Source organism: Mercenaria mercenaria, chromosome 13, assembly GCF_021730395.1.
Source record: "Mercenaria mercenaria strain notata chromosome 13, MADL_Memer_1, whole genome shotgun sequence".
Taxonomy (NCBI): Eukaryota; Metazoa; Mollusca; class Bivalvia; order Venerida; family Veneridae; genus Mercenaria; species Mercenaria mercenaria.
In genome coordinates this window covers 57409212-57428934 of record NC_069373.1, presented here as the reverse complement: position 1 = coordinate 57428934, position 19723 = coordinate 57409212, and the positions used below count along the sequence as shown (strand labels likewise).

At 33.9% G+C, this 19723-nt stretch overlaps 1 protein-coding gene across 2 annotated transcripts in view; it reads left to right on the top strand.

Annotated features, from left to right (window-relative positions):
- Positions 1-278: 278 nt before the first annotated feature.
- The window catches only part of LOC123530305 (uncharacterized), a 29676-nt gene continuing 10231 nt past the window's right edge, over positions 279-19723 (top strand). The window contains exons 1-5 of one of the 2 annotated variants that reach the window (XM_053521923.1): positions 279-357; positions 14621-14746; positions 16880-17063; positions 17820-17889; positions 18562-18694. In XM_053521923.1, the coding sequence (XP_053377898.1) occupies positions 14682-14746; positions 16880-17063; positions 17820-17889; positions 18562-18694 (452 nt within the window). In that variant the 5' untranslated portion in view covers positions 279-357; positions 14621-14681. Of the gene's footprint in view, positions 358-14076; positions 14197-14620; positions 14747-16879; positions 17064-17819; positions 17890-18561; positions 18695-19723 lie in introns of those variants that run through there. The other variant, XM_053521922.1, reaches the window with a different exon arrangement.

Genomic DNA, 19723 nt, shown 5'->3' with positions numbered 1-19723 from the left:
AAATGACCCCCACTTTTCTTTTGATTTTTAGTTAGCACTGACAATATTCTTCAAGAAAATGTAAGTTACAGAAATTTAAAATGGGTCCTGATGTGTGCTGCGGTCATTGGAGATAGGTCAATTTTATATAGAATAAAGAACAACAACTATTTAGTGTGCTATAACCAAAATGTCCACGACTGTTATAGCCGCAATTTACTCGATTCTGTCGTACAATACAATTTTCTCATTTTTGTGTAAAACGACAAGCGATTGGTTAAAATTTGTAAAAATTAACCAATCAAGTCAGAGGATTGTAACAGATAAAGCCAGAGACGACTTGCAGATAAAAACCGATAAAAACAACAAAAAAACTTGGTAAACGACCTTAGATGACAGTAAAAATAAAACCTAATAAAATTTCTTATACATAATTTTATATATATTGTAAATCATTTATGAAAGAGGTTAAAACAAAGACGGATATGAGAAACAAAGATTCGTGCTTGAAACGTTTCGAAACTCGTGAAATTTACTGATTACCATATCGAAAGACCAAAAAAGACATACGATATTGCTTTATACATTGTCTGGTCCTAAATAAAATATATTCTTTCTTTTATGAGAAATAACCTTAGTGGTAAATATGAATTTTTTGTTTGCAGATACCTTCACGATCATTGTGCCCAGATTTTCAGACAAATTAATTGGGAGTTTTTTTGCTAGGTGACTAGAAGTGATATAAATAATTTTGTTTAGGCCTGCAACCATTTGCCAGTGATTTATTTATTTTTCATTTTGCAATTACATTTGATAGCATAAAAACCTCGAATTTATTACGCTAGCATGTATATTACGCACCCGTGATCTTTTATCAAAGGAAGTGTCTAGCCGTCCGGTAACCGGACGCCTACAGGGTTTTCCCTCAGGTTTTTTATTTGGGAGTCCATGGACTCCCATGGCTGCTAATTTAAGGGTCCCTAATAATTTTTGGTGGTCCACAAATTATTGATCTTGAAAATTGACATTATTACTAAAAAAATTTACCCTAAAACCGAATGAACTTAATTGTATCTTTTTAATTTAGATAGCAGTTGATTCAATATTTCGGAATGGTATCTTTCAAAATGGCATGAGCTTCTCAATTCAGACTGATTACAAAAGGTGTGATAGTCTTTTTGTTATGATTAAATAGCCAGTAATTACCAGCAATTAACGTGTCACCTCGTGTCAATTATGTTGTTCACAGTTTTATCTCGGTTAAAGATAATACTCGATCCTTAATTAGTATCATAATTTCTGTGATTTATTAATATTTTTTCATCAAAATACTTTAAATTTATATTAAATTGATGTTGTTTAATAAAAAAATAAACCATTCGATCTTTTACGGAACGTAACGGTAATCTTAGATTTTAGCGGTGACAGTTAGCGCGGAGAGTAGTTTCCCTTTTTTCCAAAATGGCGAACATCGATAACAAAACTTGTTTTGAAGTTGGAAAATGGTCTATACCTGTGTATAATGAGCACCCACGATTCCGTGATGGTCCCGGTGGTAAAAAACTGCGCATTTTACATGGGTATCTGCGCAAAGGAGGCTTCAGTGCAAAGGAGTTTCGTGACCGATTTTGCGGGTCCAGTGGGATGCAGAGGCACTAAAAAATGCGAGTTCAAAGCAGTAAAAGCGCGTCAGGGACGCAGAAAACCTGCGTCCGGGAAAACCCTGCGCCTAGCCTGCATTCTAGCCTTCTGGTTACTGGACAGCTAGCAAATCTTCAGAAGATATTCTAGCCGTCTGGTAATAGATTTCCTAATGAATAAGTAATGATACCTGTTATTAACTAAAGTGGGCGTTCGGCGATCAATGTTTTTGTCATTTCTAAAATAGTATATCAGCGGATTTGTATACAAACACGATCTCATTCGTTTTATCGGCTGAAAAATCAGTAATCTATTCGAGACGATGAAAAATATTCTTTGGTATGTTTTCACACAATATTTTGTTTACAGATAAGTATTGATATCTTAAGTAAATAACAGTTAAAACTATATAAAATCATTACTTATTCATTAAGAAATCAATTACTGGACGGCTAGAACGCAGGCTAGGCGTCCGGTTACTGGACGGCTAGACACTTCCTTTATCAAAATCATTGGAAAACACATACATTCAGGGTTCTCGGGAACGCTTAATTCTGCGTATTTGAACGCATAGTTTTTGGAAAATGACGCCAAATTATTCCAACCGCGAGTCCAGAGGACGCGTAAAAATTGTCGAACGCATAGCTTACCGAGCACAAAATAACTGCTTGACAATTGAAGGCGGAGTTTGCGGTGGCTGCTTTGCGCTCTCGACCAATCAGAGATCATTGTTTTCCAATAACCGCATTGTCGATTAAGGTAGTACTGTTTATTACGTAATAGATTTAATCAACACGCGACAAACATGCCTTTGATTTAGTGTGTTGTCAATTAATTTACACAACACGTGGCTTACTTATGCTTTTTGCATTCGCAGCAAATTTAGATAATTGGATTAAATGATTACTGAGAAGGTCAGTGTAACAAAAGTAATTGTGATGTTATTTGCAGCCGTCCCGAATTAATCTCGCTATTTCCACATTCATGACATTGAATGGATGCGATACAAAAAACATTTCAAACGCCGACATCGTTAGGTCAGTTTAAGTATGAATATTTGGGAATGATATTATTCAAATCAGAACAACATGAACAAAGTTTGGACATTCTAATGTGATTATTTCGCAGTTATTAAACATTAGAAAAGCACGGGTGCTGAATCTACATATTGAAAGTGAAATTGAAAGTGGCCCTGGTAATGCTTTCACACCAGTTAAAATAAGCAATTCGTATGATCTAAGATGTATAAAATTATACATTTATTTATTTATAGCTCTTTGGTATGAAGTTTTAAAAGTAAGTTGCAAACATGCATAAAAAATTATCAAGCCTAATTGAGGTCATCGATGAATATGATGAGTTTTTTTTTTTTCAGTTGAATAAAATAGACTTTGTTTTGAAATGTTATTCCTTCATCTTTTTATATGAATGGAATTTTATAGGGCAAAAGTTGTTAATTGGTTGTTTCTTGGGAGCAATAAACAATAGTAACAACAGTTTGACATGAAAATCGTACTCACTGCTTAACTGGTTACGGACATTTAAAAAATGGCATCAATATTTACAGGAACTCCGAGAAAATGACACTTTCTCAAACTGTCAACGCCTCATCAAGCATTATACATGCAAACAAACATTTCATAATTACGGACACATCAAAGGAGAAGTTAATTTGCATGTTTATTTAACACTACAGGGGTCTCGCAAGGGAGCGACTTGGGTGAAATAGTCGCTTTGAAGCTTCAAACTTCGCTCAGATCTAACCTCAAAGCGAAATTCAAATCGCCCGGTTTACTTGGATCCGCACTCGCTAATTACCACTACTCGGATTGTTGACAATTTGACTGACCGATATCGTGAATGTATGGCCGCTAAATGATTAATTAGATTTCAAAAGTTAAAAAAGAAAATATGCAATTAAAACCAGCTTTATCGAAAATAACCACAGTTACGGTACTCTACCTGCTTTTAGACCCAGCCAAAAGCGCTCTTCAATAGGAGGTGCAAATAACGTAAACACCAGACAGCTGACAAAGATTTCCAATTTTTGGCAATATTTACATGCTATCAAACTAAGAAAAAATGTTTGAAGTAAAGTCAGTTAAAAATGGTACATGTATACATGAATTTTGTTCTAGACTAACAGATATTGAGCGTCTAGCCATCATAATGTGGTATCAGGGTGGGAGGGTTTCAGATATAAATTACATCTTCTAGCTATTGAACTTCTGCACGGCTGTTATTTAATTGGAGTTATTATATTTTTGGTGAAAATTGCACTCGTCTTGCAGGGCAAGTTCTACAGCAAGTTCCACTCGCCGGGAGCCAATTTCTACTTGTATTTACGAGTAAATTTGTCAAGCTCTGTGTAAATGAAGTTTTTTTTAGGGGAATTTTTGACAGAAATCTAGGGAAAAACAGACTGTAAGCTGAATGGAATCGGGCCAAATTTTGGGCTCCAGATAAATTTTTTTGGCCTAGGAGTATTTACTCATCATAATTTTTGTGAAGGAATAAAATGGTAAAATTTGAAATTGACTAGGATTAATTTTACTCTTGAAAATTTGTAAATGTGAAAAAAAAACAGAAATCAGTTTTATAACATATTTATTGGGTGTAACACCCATGTATTTGTTTGGAGTCCAGTTTCAATTTGCTTCTTTTTCTCCCTTGGTTTGCTTTGGCTTCACACTCGCTATTGATCAAATAGAATATTCAATATACCTTTAACTATGTTTTGGGGAACATTTTTGTTGGTTTAAAGAATGGCTAGAGCTTTTGTCCACTTTTTACATTCTTAGAAAGAGACATTTTTAGGAAAAAAATTTATACTCAAAAAGTGTTATTTTCACTTAAATTGTACCAGTAACCTAAATGCATTGAAAAAATACCAGTTTCAGTTTGATACAATCAATTTTCAAGGGTTTATGGCTTTTTCAGTAACGTATGCTAACACGCAAAATTTCCTTGAAAAAAGCTGTCGTGACATCATTTATGACCACTTTTCCTTGCTGGGGCTTATTTTTGCCATATTTTATCAAGTTTTACCATAAACTGCACTCAGATCAGAAACTGTTACTGTAAAATATACCCAGACTCACCCCTGACACCTAAAATTTAGAAATATTTAGTCAGTAAATATGCATTTTTGGGGGAAAATACACCCAAAACAGTGAAATTGAAATATTTTCAGTTTTTCTACTTTTTCTCTGCTAAATTGCACTGAAATTGTCATTTTCTATCATAATCTGGCCAGATTGGCCTATTTACAGCCACATCTAAACAAGTTTCCATTTTTACCCCTGCTCAACTTATAGGTTACATTCTACCGATTCAATTTCTTCTTTATTTCATATTTACAATAAAATATTCAGACCTCATTTTCAGCATTTTAGAGCATTTCAATGATATGAAAACCATATATGGTCATTTAGTATGACATGTCTTCTTATCAAAAATAGAAAAATATTGACATGTTATGTTGTATATAAGAAACATAATCTGTTCTGAGAAACATCACCCTCTAAAAATGCCCTCATGAAAACGGCCGTTTAGCAATTACGCGTAGGTAGACATTTTTCGCAAAGAACAAAACTTATTCCAGGAAATTCACAATGAAAAGGTCTAGATCTTTCTCAATACAAAAAGCAATGAAACTAAGCCAAAAATATAACTGTCACCTCCTCATGTTACTTATTATGCCAGATTTCATCCATACTAAGCATGGAACTACATTTTGGACTACTTCACATGTAACACTGAGTAGTCACTTCTGGTTTGGTGTAATCCGTCCTTAAAGGAAAATTTTTTATACTCAAAAAGTGTTATTTTCACTTAAATTGTACCAGTAACCTAAATGCATGGAAAAATACCAGTTTCAGTTTGATACAATCAATTTTCAAAGTTTTATGGCTTTTTCAGTAACGTATGCTAGCATGCCAAATTTCCTTGAAAACAGCTGTCGCTACATCATTTATGACCACTTTTCCTTGCTGGGGCTTATTTTTGCCATATTTTATCAAGTTTTACCATAAACTGCACTCAGATCAGACACTGTTACTGTAAAATATACCCAAACTCACCCCTGACACCTAAAATTTAGAAATATTTAGTAAATATGCATTTTTGGGAAAAAATACACCCAAAACAGTGAAATTGAAATATTTTCAGTTTTTCTACTTTTTCTCTGCTAAATTGCACTGAAATTGTCATTTTCTATCATAATCTGGCCAAATTAGCCTATTTACAGCCACATCTAAACAAGTTTCCATTTTTACCCCTGCTCAACTTATAGGAAAAATTTTTATACTCAAAAAGTGTTATTTTCATTTAAATTGTACCAGCAACCTAATGCATGGAAAAAATACCAGTTTCATACAATCAATTTTCAAGGTTTTATGGCTTTTTCAGTGCCAAATTTCCTTGAAAAAAGCTGTCGCGACATCATCCGTCCTTTAGGTAGCAGGGTACACTTCGAATTTTGGCCTCCGTCAGTATTTGTTATAATTAGAACTTTGTGATTTTGGATGTCTGTAAATTAAGGTGAGAGATAATGATTTTTAATTCTTTAGAAAATTTATACAGCCAACACATGTAAAATTCTGATATCAGTTGTAAAACTAACTGCTGGTAGCTTTGTATGAATTAATGAGGCACCTTTTCGCGGAAAATTCAAATCACGGAAGGGTTCTGCGCTTGTTGATTGATACTCGGGAACATTTTCGCTATTTTGTGAAAAAACGAGCTGGATGGGCCCCCACTCCGTTTATATCCTGAAGTTCCGTAAGGACTATTAAATTGAGAAATGCAATAAAATTGGGCATTGTTCTTGCAGCGGGATCATTGCTGGCTGTTCAAAAAGTGCAAAATTGATGATTTTGGCATGCCTTTTTAGCTCGACTATTCGAAGAATAAGTAGAGCTATTCTACTCACCACGGCGTCGGTGTCACACCCTGGTTAAGTTTTTCGTACCAGTCCACATTTTGACAAAGTCTTTTGAGATAAAGCTTTGAAACTTTCAACACTTGTTTACCATCACCATGTCCAGTTATAGGCAAGAGTACATAACTCTGTCAAGCATTTTGACTGAATTATGGCCCCTTTTGTCTTAGAAATCTTGGTTAAGTTTTTCGTACCAGTTCATATTTTGACAAAGTCTTTTGAGATAAAGCTTTGAAACTTTCAACACTTGTTTACCATCACCATGTCCAGTTGTACGCAAAAGTACATAACTCCATCAAGCATTTTGGTTGAATTATGGCCCCTTTTTGACTTAGAAATCTTGGTTAAGTTTTTCGTACCAGTCTACATTTTGACAAAGTCTTTTGAGATAAAGCTTTGAAACTTTCAACACTTGTTTACCATCACCATGTCAAGTTGTAGGCAAGAGTACATAACTCCATCAAGCATTTTGGCTGAATTATGGCCCCTTCTGACTTAGAAATCTTGGTTAAGTTTTTCAAACCAGTTTATATTTTATGTAAATTGTTTGACATATGGCTTTGAAACTTTTATATCTTGTTCAGTATTATAGTCTCTATCAATAGGCAAGAGTACATAACTTTGTCATCTTTTTGGCTGAATTATGGCCCTTTTTGAACTTGGAAATTGGTTCTGTTTTCATATATGTCCATGTTTTGTCAGGACTATTTGACATATGGCTTTTAAGCTTTAAACACTTGTTTATCATTATGTTTTCCAAGAGCACATAACTCTGACAACTATTTTGGCTGAATTATGGCCCTTTTTGGACTTTGAAATTTTTGTCAAAACTATTTGAACTGTGGCTTTGAAACTTTTTAACACTAGTATATCAACATGATTTCCATCTGTAGGCAAGTGTACATAACTCTGTCAACTATTTTGACTGAATTATGACCCTTTTTGGACTTGGAAATTAGTTAAATTTTTCATACAAGTCCATATTTTGCCTAACATATAACTTAACATATTTGCCATCATGGTCACACATTGCCATTTAGTGCAAGACTAATCGAAATCCACAAATACAGGAACATTTTTTGTTTAATCCATTTTTTTCTTTTGTCTGAAAATCTATGGAAATATTTTGACCCCATTCTTCAATCAATTCTTCGAATAGTCGAGCACGCTGTCATCCGACAGCTCTTGTTTCATGGATGGTGTAAAACTTTCGTTTTGATAACTTTCTTTATTCTTGTATGAGAATCCTGATCTTGCCATTAATTAAAAGCACAAAACATGCACGCAATTTATAAAATTGCCACCCTGATTCTGCTCATAAGGGAAGTGCAATATTGCGACTCGCTACATGTAAGACTGTCCGTGCCAAAAAATTTCGAATCTAAGTGTACCCTGCTACCCTATTGTTTACCCCGCACCGGATGTTGATATTTTATATTGACACCGCTTTTAAATACACTACCGTACCATCAATGTTAATTCCCAACTATTTGATTTACACACGCATCGAGTGTATGATACAGTTTTACATAGGTTTATAGAGTACCATTCAATGCGTGTGTATGTTCAGTGTGGGAGAATTAATGCCGACCGTGCTCTGTTTCGTAAAGCATCCAGATGATTCAGATTTTGTTTACACTAGTCAAAGAGCTATAAAAGTATTTTATACTTCTTTACACTAGTAAAAAGTCATTGCGTGCGTTTCTGTAATTTCATATACGTTTTTATATGCTTAAAAATTATCAAACATGCGTATATGCATTATTTCAAAGCATAATTTACGCTAATACGTATCTTATCTGGAGCCCTGCTGTTGTAGCATTGAGGGATTTTAGTAAGATAAAAAGTGTTAATGCTTCAATGGATAACTCTGAATGGTGACCACAAAGAGGTAAAAGTAATCTGGTTGTTTCTTACAGCAGTGTTCATGTTTGTTCAGCATCACTATTTCTACAGTGTTACCTTATCTTTGTTATATATATAGTATTTGTGTACAGTCATAATTATTTAGTTACAAAATAAAAATGATGTCACATGTCTAGCACCTGTGGTTTGTTCATCAACTTCACAAACAACCATATTTATTAAGCAGTACTGATTCTGTACTTTTCCACTTTCAGTCCAAATAATCAGAGCTTGGCTATTCAGTAATGTCACAAATCTTAGTTGCCTCCATTGAGGGTCCTGTGTCTTTGCTCATCAATTTTGTTCACATTAGTTTATTTTAGCTCGATTGTGATGAAAGCTAGAAGCTTTTTTGAACCAGACTCATTTCTGCCTCTTTAATAACCATCAGTGATATGAGATGTATCATGTACATGTAGTCACCTGGCAGTGGGGCGCAAACCCACAACCTCTGGGTTGATCAGCTAACAGCAGTTATGTTTTTGATTAAACTGTTTTTCCATCTTCTGGTATTTTGATTAAACTGATTTTCCATCTACTGGTATTTAGTAGTATAACAATACTGTCTTTATTTTTTCCGAATTGTCCTCAGAAAACGACTCAGTTTGGCCACAGTTATTTTCCCAAATTAGCAAAAAAGCCCTGACCTGATTAAGATGTTTCAGATAATATTTTGTCCAAATCTCAGAATTACTTATTATATAAATCAGAGCCATTTTGAGGTCTCCATACAGTATGATGACATTGAATAATTTGTAAGCTGTTATATTATATAACATTCAGCGATAATGGCAATATACTAAGTACTGCTTAAAAATAAATGATGCTAATTGGCACCAATGTCAGAATGATGTTAGAAATTTGGCTCTTTTCACTGTAATGTCTTGACATTTAGACAGTTACGATTTTTAGCTCGACTGTACGAAGTATATGGAGAGCTATCCTACTCAACCCGGCGTCGGCATCCTTCCGCGTCCCCACCTTGGTTAAACTTTTTTTACACTTTCTCTTTTTTCTCTTTTTCTCTGTAATTACTTGATGGATTTGTTTCAAACTTGAAATAGTTATTCCTCATCATCACCCACATCATATGGCACAAGGGCCATAACTCTTACGCCAATATTTCATTAATTATCCCCCCTTTTTACTTAGAATTTCAGGTTAAAGTTTTGACGCACTTTCACTCTATCTAAATTATTACTAAAGGGATTTGATTCAAACTGAAAGTAGTTGTTCCACATCATCTCCCACATCATATGAAACAAGGTCTATAACTCTGGTACCAATATTTAATGAATTATCCCCCACTTTTACTTAGAATTTCAGGTTAAAGTTTTGATGCACTTTCACTCTATCTCAGTTATTACTAAATGGATTTGATTCAAACTTAAAATAGTTGTTCAATATCATCACTTACATCATATGACACAAGAGCCATAACTCTTGCACCAATATTTGATGAATTATCTCCCCATTTTACTTAGAATTTCAGGTTAAAGTTTTGGTGCACTTTCACTCTAAGTTATTACTGAATGGATTTGATTCAAACTTAAAATAGTTGTTCCACCTTATCACCCACATCATATGACACAAGATGCTTAACTCTGGCACCAATTTTTCATGAATTATGCCCCCTTTTACTTAGAATTTAAGGTTAATTTTGATGCATTTTCACTCTATCTTAGTTATTACTAAATGGATTTAATTCAAACTTGAAGCAGTTGTTCCACATCATCACCCATATCATATGACACAAGGTGTATAACTCTTGCACTGGTCAATATTTTATGAATTATGCCCCCTTTTTGCTTAAAATTATACTTATTTAGTGTTTTGATACACTTTATCTCCCTTATAACTTAATATTTTTATGCCCCCGGCATTTACTGATGCGGGAGGCATATAGTGATTGTCCGTCCATTCGTCCGTCCATACGAGGTTAACCAAATGGGACCGTTTCGTCTAGCATCAATACCCCTTACTAGAAGGACTTGATACTATTGCAGATGTAACCTGAGACCATTCCTCATCTTCATACATCACCTGACCTCAGTTTGACCTTGACCTCATTTTGGACTTAGGTTGCTTTATATGGGCCATCTCTTGGTTATGAGTCTATTATATTTGGTTCCAAGCCTAAACTTAGGACTAATAGGGACCTTAATATAAAGTGTAATGTCCAAAATATTAATCCTACCTCAGCTGTCAAATACTTGGGTGCAACCTTAGATCAGAGTTTAACTGGTGAATCTATGGCTAGTTCCATTATTAAGAAAGCTAATGCCAGGTTAAAATTTCTTTATTGAAAGAAGGCCTATCTTAATGAACATACTAAAAGACTTTTGGTTTTATCCCTTATTCAATGCCATCTTGACTATGCTTGTTCATTTTGGTATCCTGGTTTAACAAAATTTTGGAAGGACAAACTACAGGTTACACAAAATAAATTGATCCGATTTGTATTGAACTTGGAACACAGATGTCATATTGAACAACATCATTTTATTTCCCTAGACTGGTTACCCGTTTCCAGAAGAGTTGAACAAATTACTCTTTGTCATGTTTTTAAAATAAAAAATGATCAATCCCCTGATTACATGGGTCATCATATTGTTAAACAGGATTCTGTTCACGCATACCAAACTAGATCTAGCCAAAATGGGTCATTTGTGCCACCGAAAGTTAAAGGTTTTGGTCTAAAGTCTTTTTCCTACTTGGGCTGCAAGTTATGGAACATGCTGCCTCCCCACATAAGACAATTGCCCAACATATCTAGTTTTAAAAGGGCGGTAAAGGACCACTTTCTTAACGATAAGCTTCGTTGCTGAACTTATGTGTTCTTTCTGTTATCTAGTCCCTGGTTGTAATGCATTTTTTTAAGAAATTATATTTTCACAATGTACTGTGATATTGATGTGATATTGGTGTCTATTTATTCATCTGTCTTTCGTTTAATTAAGAATCATAAATTGATTAGTTTGAGCAATTATAATTACATATGCATAACATATACGTTATATTATAATAAATGAACTCAGTAATTTTTTTTATATATATTCATGTTAATGTTTCATGCCTCTCTATGTCAGACCATTGGTACATTGATGTGACTGACATAGTTCATAACACATTACTTCATATGACAACTTTTATATGTGATTATAAATTTTATTATATGCATGTATTGTAACTATGTTATGTTTGCTCAATTATCGAAATAAATTAGGATCGGGAACGAATATTCAAATATTCGAAAATCGGTCGAATATTCGAATATGAAAATCAAATTCGAATATTCGTAAATTATTGTATATATATTGTTTTTTTTGTTGTTTTTTTTTTTTCAAAATCATTGATTTTTGGCAATATGAGCATGCTAATTCTACAGAATAAAACCATGTCATGTTTGTTTATCGCGTATCAAAAGATGTCCAATTAACAAGAAAATAACAATCCATAATTGGCAGGGGCCATCGTTACGGATTAACAGTTTGTAACAGGCGTCAATATGTCAGATGCATGTCAAAAGATGTCCAGTTAACAAGAAAACTGCAATGCATAATTACCTGGGGTCATCGCTACGGATTAACAGTTTGTATTAGGCGTAAATGTGGTATCTTTTTATCTTTTGTTCATATTTATTGGCGCCTGTTTTATGTAAGAAATTGTAGATTTTTTTTTTTCGAAAACAATACCAAACTTGTAGATACTGTCGATCTTTTCACAATATTTTGTACGACGTTTCAGACCATCCGCAGAATCGGTTTTCATCCGTAATCGGCCGTATTCGAATTAAATTTTGAAGTAGTTTATAATAAAATCAAGAAATAACATATGATTGATGTTTAAGTTCATGTTGAAGAAGGTTTAAGTCTGCCTTACATGCTTTTTACACGACGATTTTTACACGCCGATTGAAAATTTTCAAAATTGCGGCGGTAATACAACAGCGCGTCACGTGTTTAAATGGGACGACCTGCTATCTTTGGATAAAATTGCGACGGTCTAAATTATAATCGTTTTGATTTTTTGTCATTTTGAAGCTAAAACACTGAATTAGTTAAATATGTTCATGATTATACTGACAGAATCGTGAAATAAAACGCTAGGATCGGCAGGTTTTGCTAGGTAGGATCGGGTTACCCGAAACAAACATTTTTTGGCCTTATTACATACGATTATCCACGCTTAAAACAAATGCATACGTTGGGTAATTGCCAATCACTTAATAAGAATTTAAAGCTTCCATTAAAACAAACCAAATATTCAATTATTGATTTCAGTATTCGTTCCCATCCCTAAAATAAATCTATCTATCTATCTAACCAAATGGGACCGTTTCGTCTAGCATCAATACCCCTTACTAGAATGACTTGATACTAATGCAGATGTAACCTGTGACCATTCCTCATCTTCAGACATCACCTGACCTCAGTTTGACCTTGACCTCATTTTGGACTTAGGTTGCTTTACATTGTATATGGGCCATCTCTTGGTTAACCAAATGGAACCGTTTTCGTCTAGCCTCAATACTCCTTACTAGAATGACTTGATACTAATGCAGATGTAACCTGTGACCATTCCTCATCTTCAGACATCACCTGACCTCAGTTTGACCTTGAACTTGACCTCGTTTTGGACTTAGGTTGCTTTGTATCGACAAGGATGCCACCGGGGGCATCAAGTGTTTATTGAACGCAGCTTCTTGTTTACACAGACTCAAGCTATTGTGCAATATCTTCAAACACTCCAGTGACAGCTCCAGCTTCCTCAGATGTGCCCAGTTTCACTATCCAGCAACGAAATAGTTGAGCGCGCTGTCTCCTGTGACAGCGTTTGTTATTCATCCTTCTCAAAAAGGGAAGAGAATTAAAAAATATCATGTCAGTAGATGTGTTTGTTTTAACAGTAAGCAGGAGCATCATTACTATGTCTGATGGTCCGTTTCATTTGTCTAGCCACAAAGTGAGATTCGCTTTTTCATCCTTGATGAAAAAGACATCAATCAATTTAATTTTCTAAAGAGGGGAACTTTGAAAGTTTGCTAGCCTAAGGAGGGATTATGGTTCATTGTATGTAGCCCTGTTGAATCCACAAAGAAGATTATGACAATCCTTTCAAAATCATGAAGGGGTTTGTAACACCCTTCCCCCACCCCCTGTATATATGTATGTTGTTATTGTATTAAAAATGTCAGGCATATTTATTGGTCTAATATTTGAGATGCATTTTGAATTCTGTCAAGATAATTTGTTATCATTTCATCAAAAATTCAAAGACTTTTATGCATTTTGAACATAAACAAAACGTATTGAAAAATAATTGCTTAATTATGTAATTTGTTACATGGAAAGTTTTTGTAAAGATATATTTTAAAACATCTTAAAAAATTGCTTAAAGCAAAGATGAATGACAGTTTGCCTGAGGGAAGTGATATATCTTTCCATGAATTATTGTCGTCAGTCATTTTTTGTATGTTTTTCAGTGAAATATCATCTAATTGTGGAAATGAGGGATATTACAAATACATTCATGTAATCAGTTATTTCTTGTTAACGTTTTTCTTTTTCTTTTTATGTAGTTAAAGGAATAAAACTTAAAAAGTAAATGGAAAATTGTGTACTGGTAAAAAGGTTATGCTGTGTTTGGTTAACCACTGATAATTTGTAGGATTTAAGCATTTGTTAAAATGGATAATGCTTGTTTTGTTGGATGTTTAAAACAGCATAGTAAGATATTTGTGTTTTTAAATCAAAACTATAGTTAAAAATTTAGAGTGCTTCAAAGTAATTATGCTTTTAGGGTCACCCATAGTATCATTTCATTCAGCTCCCTCTTGAATAATTTTAAAATATTTTTGTTACCTTTGCATAACGGCTGGTTTAGTATAATGTTAATGACCAGGTTTGACTTGGGCCGTGCTGTTCAATGTGGATATGAAAGTAATTGGATATTTTTCTTATAAATGTTTATTATTTTGCATAATACATTTCATTGTTCTGAACCATGATTTTGCTGTTATACATGTGTTTAGATAGATGAATATGATTAGAGTTGGATAGCCATATTTCAGGTGTCAGATGAGACGCTGCTTTTGTTTAATTATGTTTAATATATACATTATTTTATTTTTTCATGCATTACTATTTTCAGAAACCACCAGTCTGGTGGGCACATTTTTAAGGGGGGCTTGACTGATAACTTCTGTGACAAGATGTTGGAACCAGCCCAGATAAAACTGGAACCAGCTGATATAAAACAGGAACCATTTCCAGATAGGTTGGTATTCACTTCTTTCTTTGCCAAATTAGCGTTGATGTTAATTTATACATTTCAACTTTGTTTTCTTTAATTAAAATTGCTTCTTTGAGATGTGGAACCAAAACTTGTAGTCCTGTTTGGCACCATATAACCTATACTGTGTTGGTGCGCTGTAAAACCCAAATGAATAAATAAATTGAAGTGGTCATCAGGTCCCTGCAAAATGTTAAAACATTTTGTTCTACTGACTATCTTCTGAACACATGAACGGCATGTTACTCCTAGTTTGATGAATGCGTTATTGTTTTATGCAGTGATTTTTTCCCAACTGAGTTTGGGTATGGGGCTTGGGCCTTTACAATTGGGGAAAAATGCACCGTAAATGCCTAAATTGAGAATAGTTAAGTCATATTATTTTTAAATTTAGATGTCACATTTAAGGAAAAAAGGTCATAAAATTTAATTTATCATCATCCATTAAGTTAGCAAATTTTCTTGTGTTTCAAATGTTTAAGGTTTCATAGGTACAGACTGAGTCTTGTTTGAAAAACTTAAAAAGTAAAAAAAAAAAAAAACATAACTTTAGGAATTCTAGCTTTGAAATTGGGGAAAAAAACATACTATTTGCCTTTGGGATTGGGGCCCAATTTTGGCCCCAAATTGGCCAGAAAAAACAACAACACTGAATATGTGCTATGCTCATCATTCACAGAAATATTTTATCAAACTTGATCTAGAAATTCTGAACTTGGCTAAATCTATAAACTTATTGATAAATTATGCAATCTGTCTCAGATGTCAAATTCTGTAACAACTGTTTGTTTAAAAAGCCTTCCAGCCGCTTCAGTGGTGTAACCTGTTTCTGCTGTGATCACTTATACATTCATTAGTATGAAGTATTTTAAATTCTAATATGAAAATTCATACTTTAAGCACAGCAATGTTGATGTCACATTGGCATATTGTTTGGCACTATACAGACACAGACAGAGTGCTTTCATATTTGATCTACTGTTAATATAAAAGATATTTCAAAATCAGGTCAATGAGGTGATATAGCAGAATAGTGTAACACACTCTGAATTAATTATTAGGAATATAGAGCCATTCGTTAGATGTCTAGGCACTCCCTAGGCCTAAATTATTCAGTAGAATGTGTACTCTCTTTGCTGTGTTTATAATTTATAAATAAACATGATCATGTTGATGTCATGTCAACCTACTATTTTGCACCATACAAGGTAAAAAAACGGTGCTTTATTTCATCCACTGTTTTACATAAAAAACATACTAAAATGGGAATAATATACAGCGGAACCATGTTTTAATATCTATGTACATAAACAATCCAAATTGTTTATACTCCACATAGAATAATGCCCTTGGGCTACGTCATTGTGAAATTATTCCAGAGGCATATAAACTCAGTTGAACTGTATTCAGATATATTAAAACATGGTTGTGCTATAAATTATCTCTTTTTCTCAATTCTAATATGAAAAAGTTAAGAACAATTTCATTTAATTGAAGCACTTCAGTATTGGCAAAATAGTGATGAAAACAACATTATCTGAAGAAAGTAATGTCATGTCAACATACTACTGTGAAATCATTTTTATTCGCGTACGGTGAATTTTTGCGTATTTTGCGCTAGGACCGGTACCCGAATTTAAGACCGTGCTATTATATTTTTTTATTATATTTCTTTCATTTCTAACATTGAAAATGCGCGAATTAAAGCCCGCGCGTAACAGTCCTTTTTCACGTTTGCGCGAAATTTCATGCCAGCGAATTTAAATGATTTCACAGTATTTAGTGCCTTATAGATGCTGAGAAAGAGTGCTACCACATTTGATCTAACTACATTGCAAAATTGAAATTGTGTAACATAACAAGAGTAACACATAATCTAAACACTTTGAATTGATTATTAGACACACAGGATAACTCACTAGACATGTATAAACTCCTAAATTCAGTATTCCGACAGGTTTCCTCCCATGTTATATTGTGTAATACATAAAGTACAGTACACATATTATATGAAATTAGATCATATTTTTGAACTACTTTGAAATGAAACTTAAAAATGATCACCTAGATCAGGAATGGTAACTATGATTTATAAGCATTGTTGACCATGTGCTGCAGCACAACAGGGAACTCTCCCAAGAAGAAAGCTGGACGGCCGAAGAAGTTGAAACAGGAGAAGATAACTGATCATGTGACTGTAAAAAAGAAGAGAAAAGTGGACAGGTTTAAAGGCATGCCGGAAGAAGAAGTGATCACAAGACTGTTGCCAGATCATCTTGCTCCTAACCTTGACATTGTCATTGTGAGTATTCAATTAACACTTAGCCTTCTAACTTTCTATAATGAACTTGAATGTCAGTATGGAAAGGTATTGATGTTTCTGTTTCCATTGTAATTTATCAGAGAGCAAAAACAAGTATGTAAGAAGTGAAAGTTCATTTAAAGTAGTATATAACAAGGACATGATTATAAACTGAAAAAACACACATCCATTTCAATCATTTCTCACCAGAAAGTTTGACTATTGGTACTACACACATTGAAAAGTTTCTTATTTATCTTCAGTCATGTAGCTGTCACTCTTTCATAAAATTACTTATTGCAGAGAAATTCTGCTTGGTTCAAGTGGTTCATGTCACTAGTTTGCAACTGTCAACAATAAAAAGTTTATGCAATATTTATGTAATTTTACACATTTTAAATTTTATGGTTAAAAAGCTTTTTACCAACTTTTAAAGTAATAAGAACTGCTATGTACAGTATACTAAAAACCCATTTCTATGTACAACATTTTTCAAACTAACTAACTAACTAATCTCTTCATATAAAAGAGTAGAACAGTAGCCTAAAAGTCATTTAATGTTTTATATCTATGTATACATATATATATTTGCCTTGCTTGGGTATGTATATATCTAAATTTTGATATTCATGTTTGGTTAGTCAAAAAAAATCCATCATGTGCTTTTAAAATGTATTCTGTAAAGACCATTGAATGTGTATAATTATGTGCAAGGGAAAAATTCTACATACAATAATATTAGCATTTACATTTTAGGTTGGTATAAACCCAGGACTTTATGCAGCTTTTGTTGGACATCACTATGCAGGACCTGGAAATCATTTCTGTAAGTCTGTATTTTTAAGTCCCAGTGTTGAAGACCTTTTAGGCATGTTGTGTTTGAACTCTCAGTCCTTCTGTTTGTCTGTCTATCACACTCTTATATAGTCGATTCAAACAGTTGCCATTTTGTCACTTGCGAAAATATTACATCCAGTGTTCACTTGAGGCAAACTATTTGGATCATACACTGAAACAAATATCCACTATGTGTTGAATATTTGTGATGTTACTTGAAAACGGATACAGGGTAGTGCTACTGAGGATATAAATTTCCATTTGAAGGTCTTAGTAAAAGAATGTGTGTGGTAAGTGGCTTAGTACACTTAATCTGCTTGCATTAGATGTTCTGTTTTAATTTCACATGCCCTGCCAAGTAACCAGAATAGGTACAGCACACAATTTTTAATTAAGAAGTTTGAGGTTTGAATCCAGTATGTGTCCTGTGTTTCTCCTTAATTACGTCATTATTAAGGATATACATCCAATCAGACCGTCTTTATTCAGGTAGTTAATCACGTTAAAGTTTATAGTCAGCATCAGGGATAGATCTTATTCGATCAATAAATAAGTTTTGAGCTTTTCTAAGGAAACATGTGTGCTTTCTGGCACATATCACTTAATGCAATGTTTTGACAACATGTTAAAAATGTTTGCATGGTCATGTTTTGTTTTTCAGGGAAATGTATGTACCTGTCAGGTCTGATACCAGAGCCTATGACAGCCATGCAAGATTTCAAACTACTAGACTATGGTATAGGCTTTACAAACATTGTAGCGAGAACAACTAGAGGTAGTGCAGATCTCACAAGGTATTATTTATCTCCTGCAGAAATTGTTAATATTGTTTTGGAGCTAATTCTAGTAATCCATGAAATTAAATCTTAGTAAAGAATTTAAATTTCCATTCATTTTTTAGTCGAGCCTGCTTGCGGAAGCGAAGACATAGTTGTCCAAATGGCTGTTCCGTGTATGTACGTCCATGCATGTGTGCGTCCGTCTGGATTTGTTTGTGCAGACCATAACTTTGACATGCATGGTGCAATCTTGTTTATATTTGGCCTGAATGTAAACCTCAGTGATACGGAGTGTTGTACGCAAACCACAGGTTCCTATCTCAAAGGTCAAGGTCACAGTTGGATGTCAAAGGTCACGTCAGATCTTGTCCGGCCCATAACTTCGACATGCATTGAGGAATCTTGTTTATATTTGGCATGAATGTTTAACTCAATGAGATGAAGTGTCATATGCAAACCCCAGGTTCCTGTCTCAAAGGTCAAGGTCACAGTTAGGGTCAAAGGTCATTTTAAAGCTTGTCCAGGCCATAACTTTGATAGGTATGGAGCAATGTTTGTGGCAATATTTTGGCAGACTCGACATATTGCATGTGGGCATCTAGTTTTGTCCACAAATCCTTACACAACAGAATGGCTGTTTTTGCCCAAAAAATGAAACGATTTCACAATATAATGACTTCATCTAACTTCATGCTAAACAGGATAAAAAAAAAGAAGCTGAGACAGTCTGTATATTCATTCCAAACATTCTGCACACACTAAGTCAATTGAGTGAAAAAAAGAGTATTGTTCTTGAATGTTTAGAACATGTTCCGACCTTTCTAGATAAAATCTGGTGCAGACAGAACAGTCACGTGATAAATATTTGTAACAAAGGAAAACGGGTCATTTTCCCTGTCTACAATGGAAGATCAACAGGTGTGGGTACTAGAACAGAAGTGTGCTGTATTTCATTCTTTTAACAACAGTTCGGAAGATTACTCTGACATAGAACAGTGTTTTGACTAGTGAAAGGAATATAACCAGTGTTTTGTTTTTGATCTT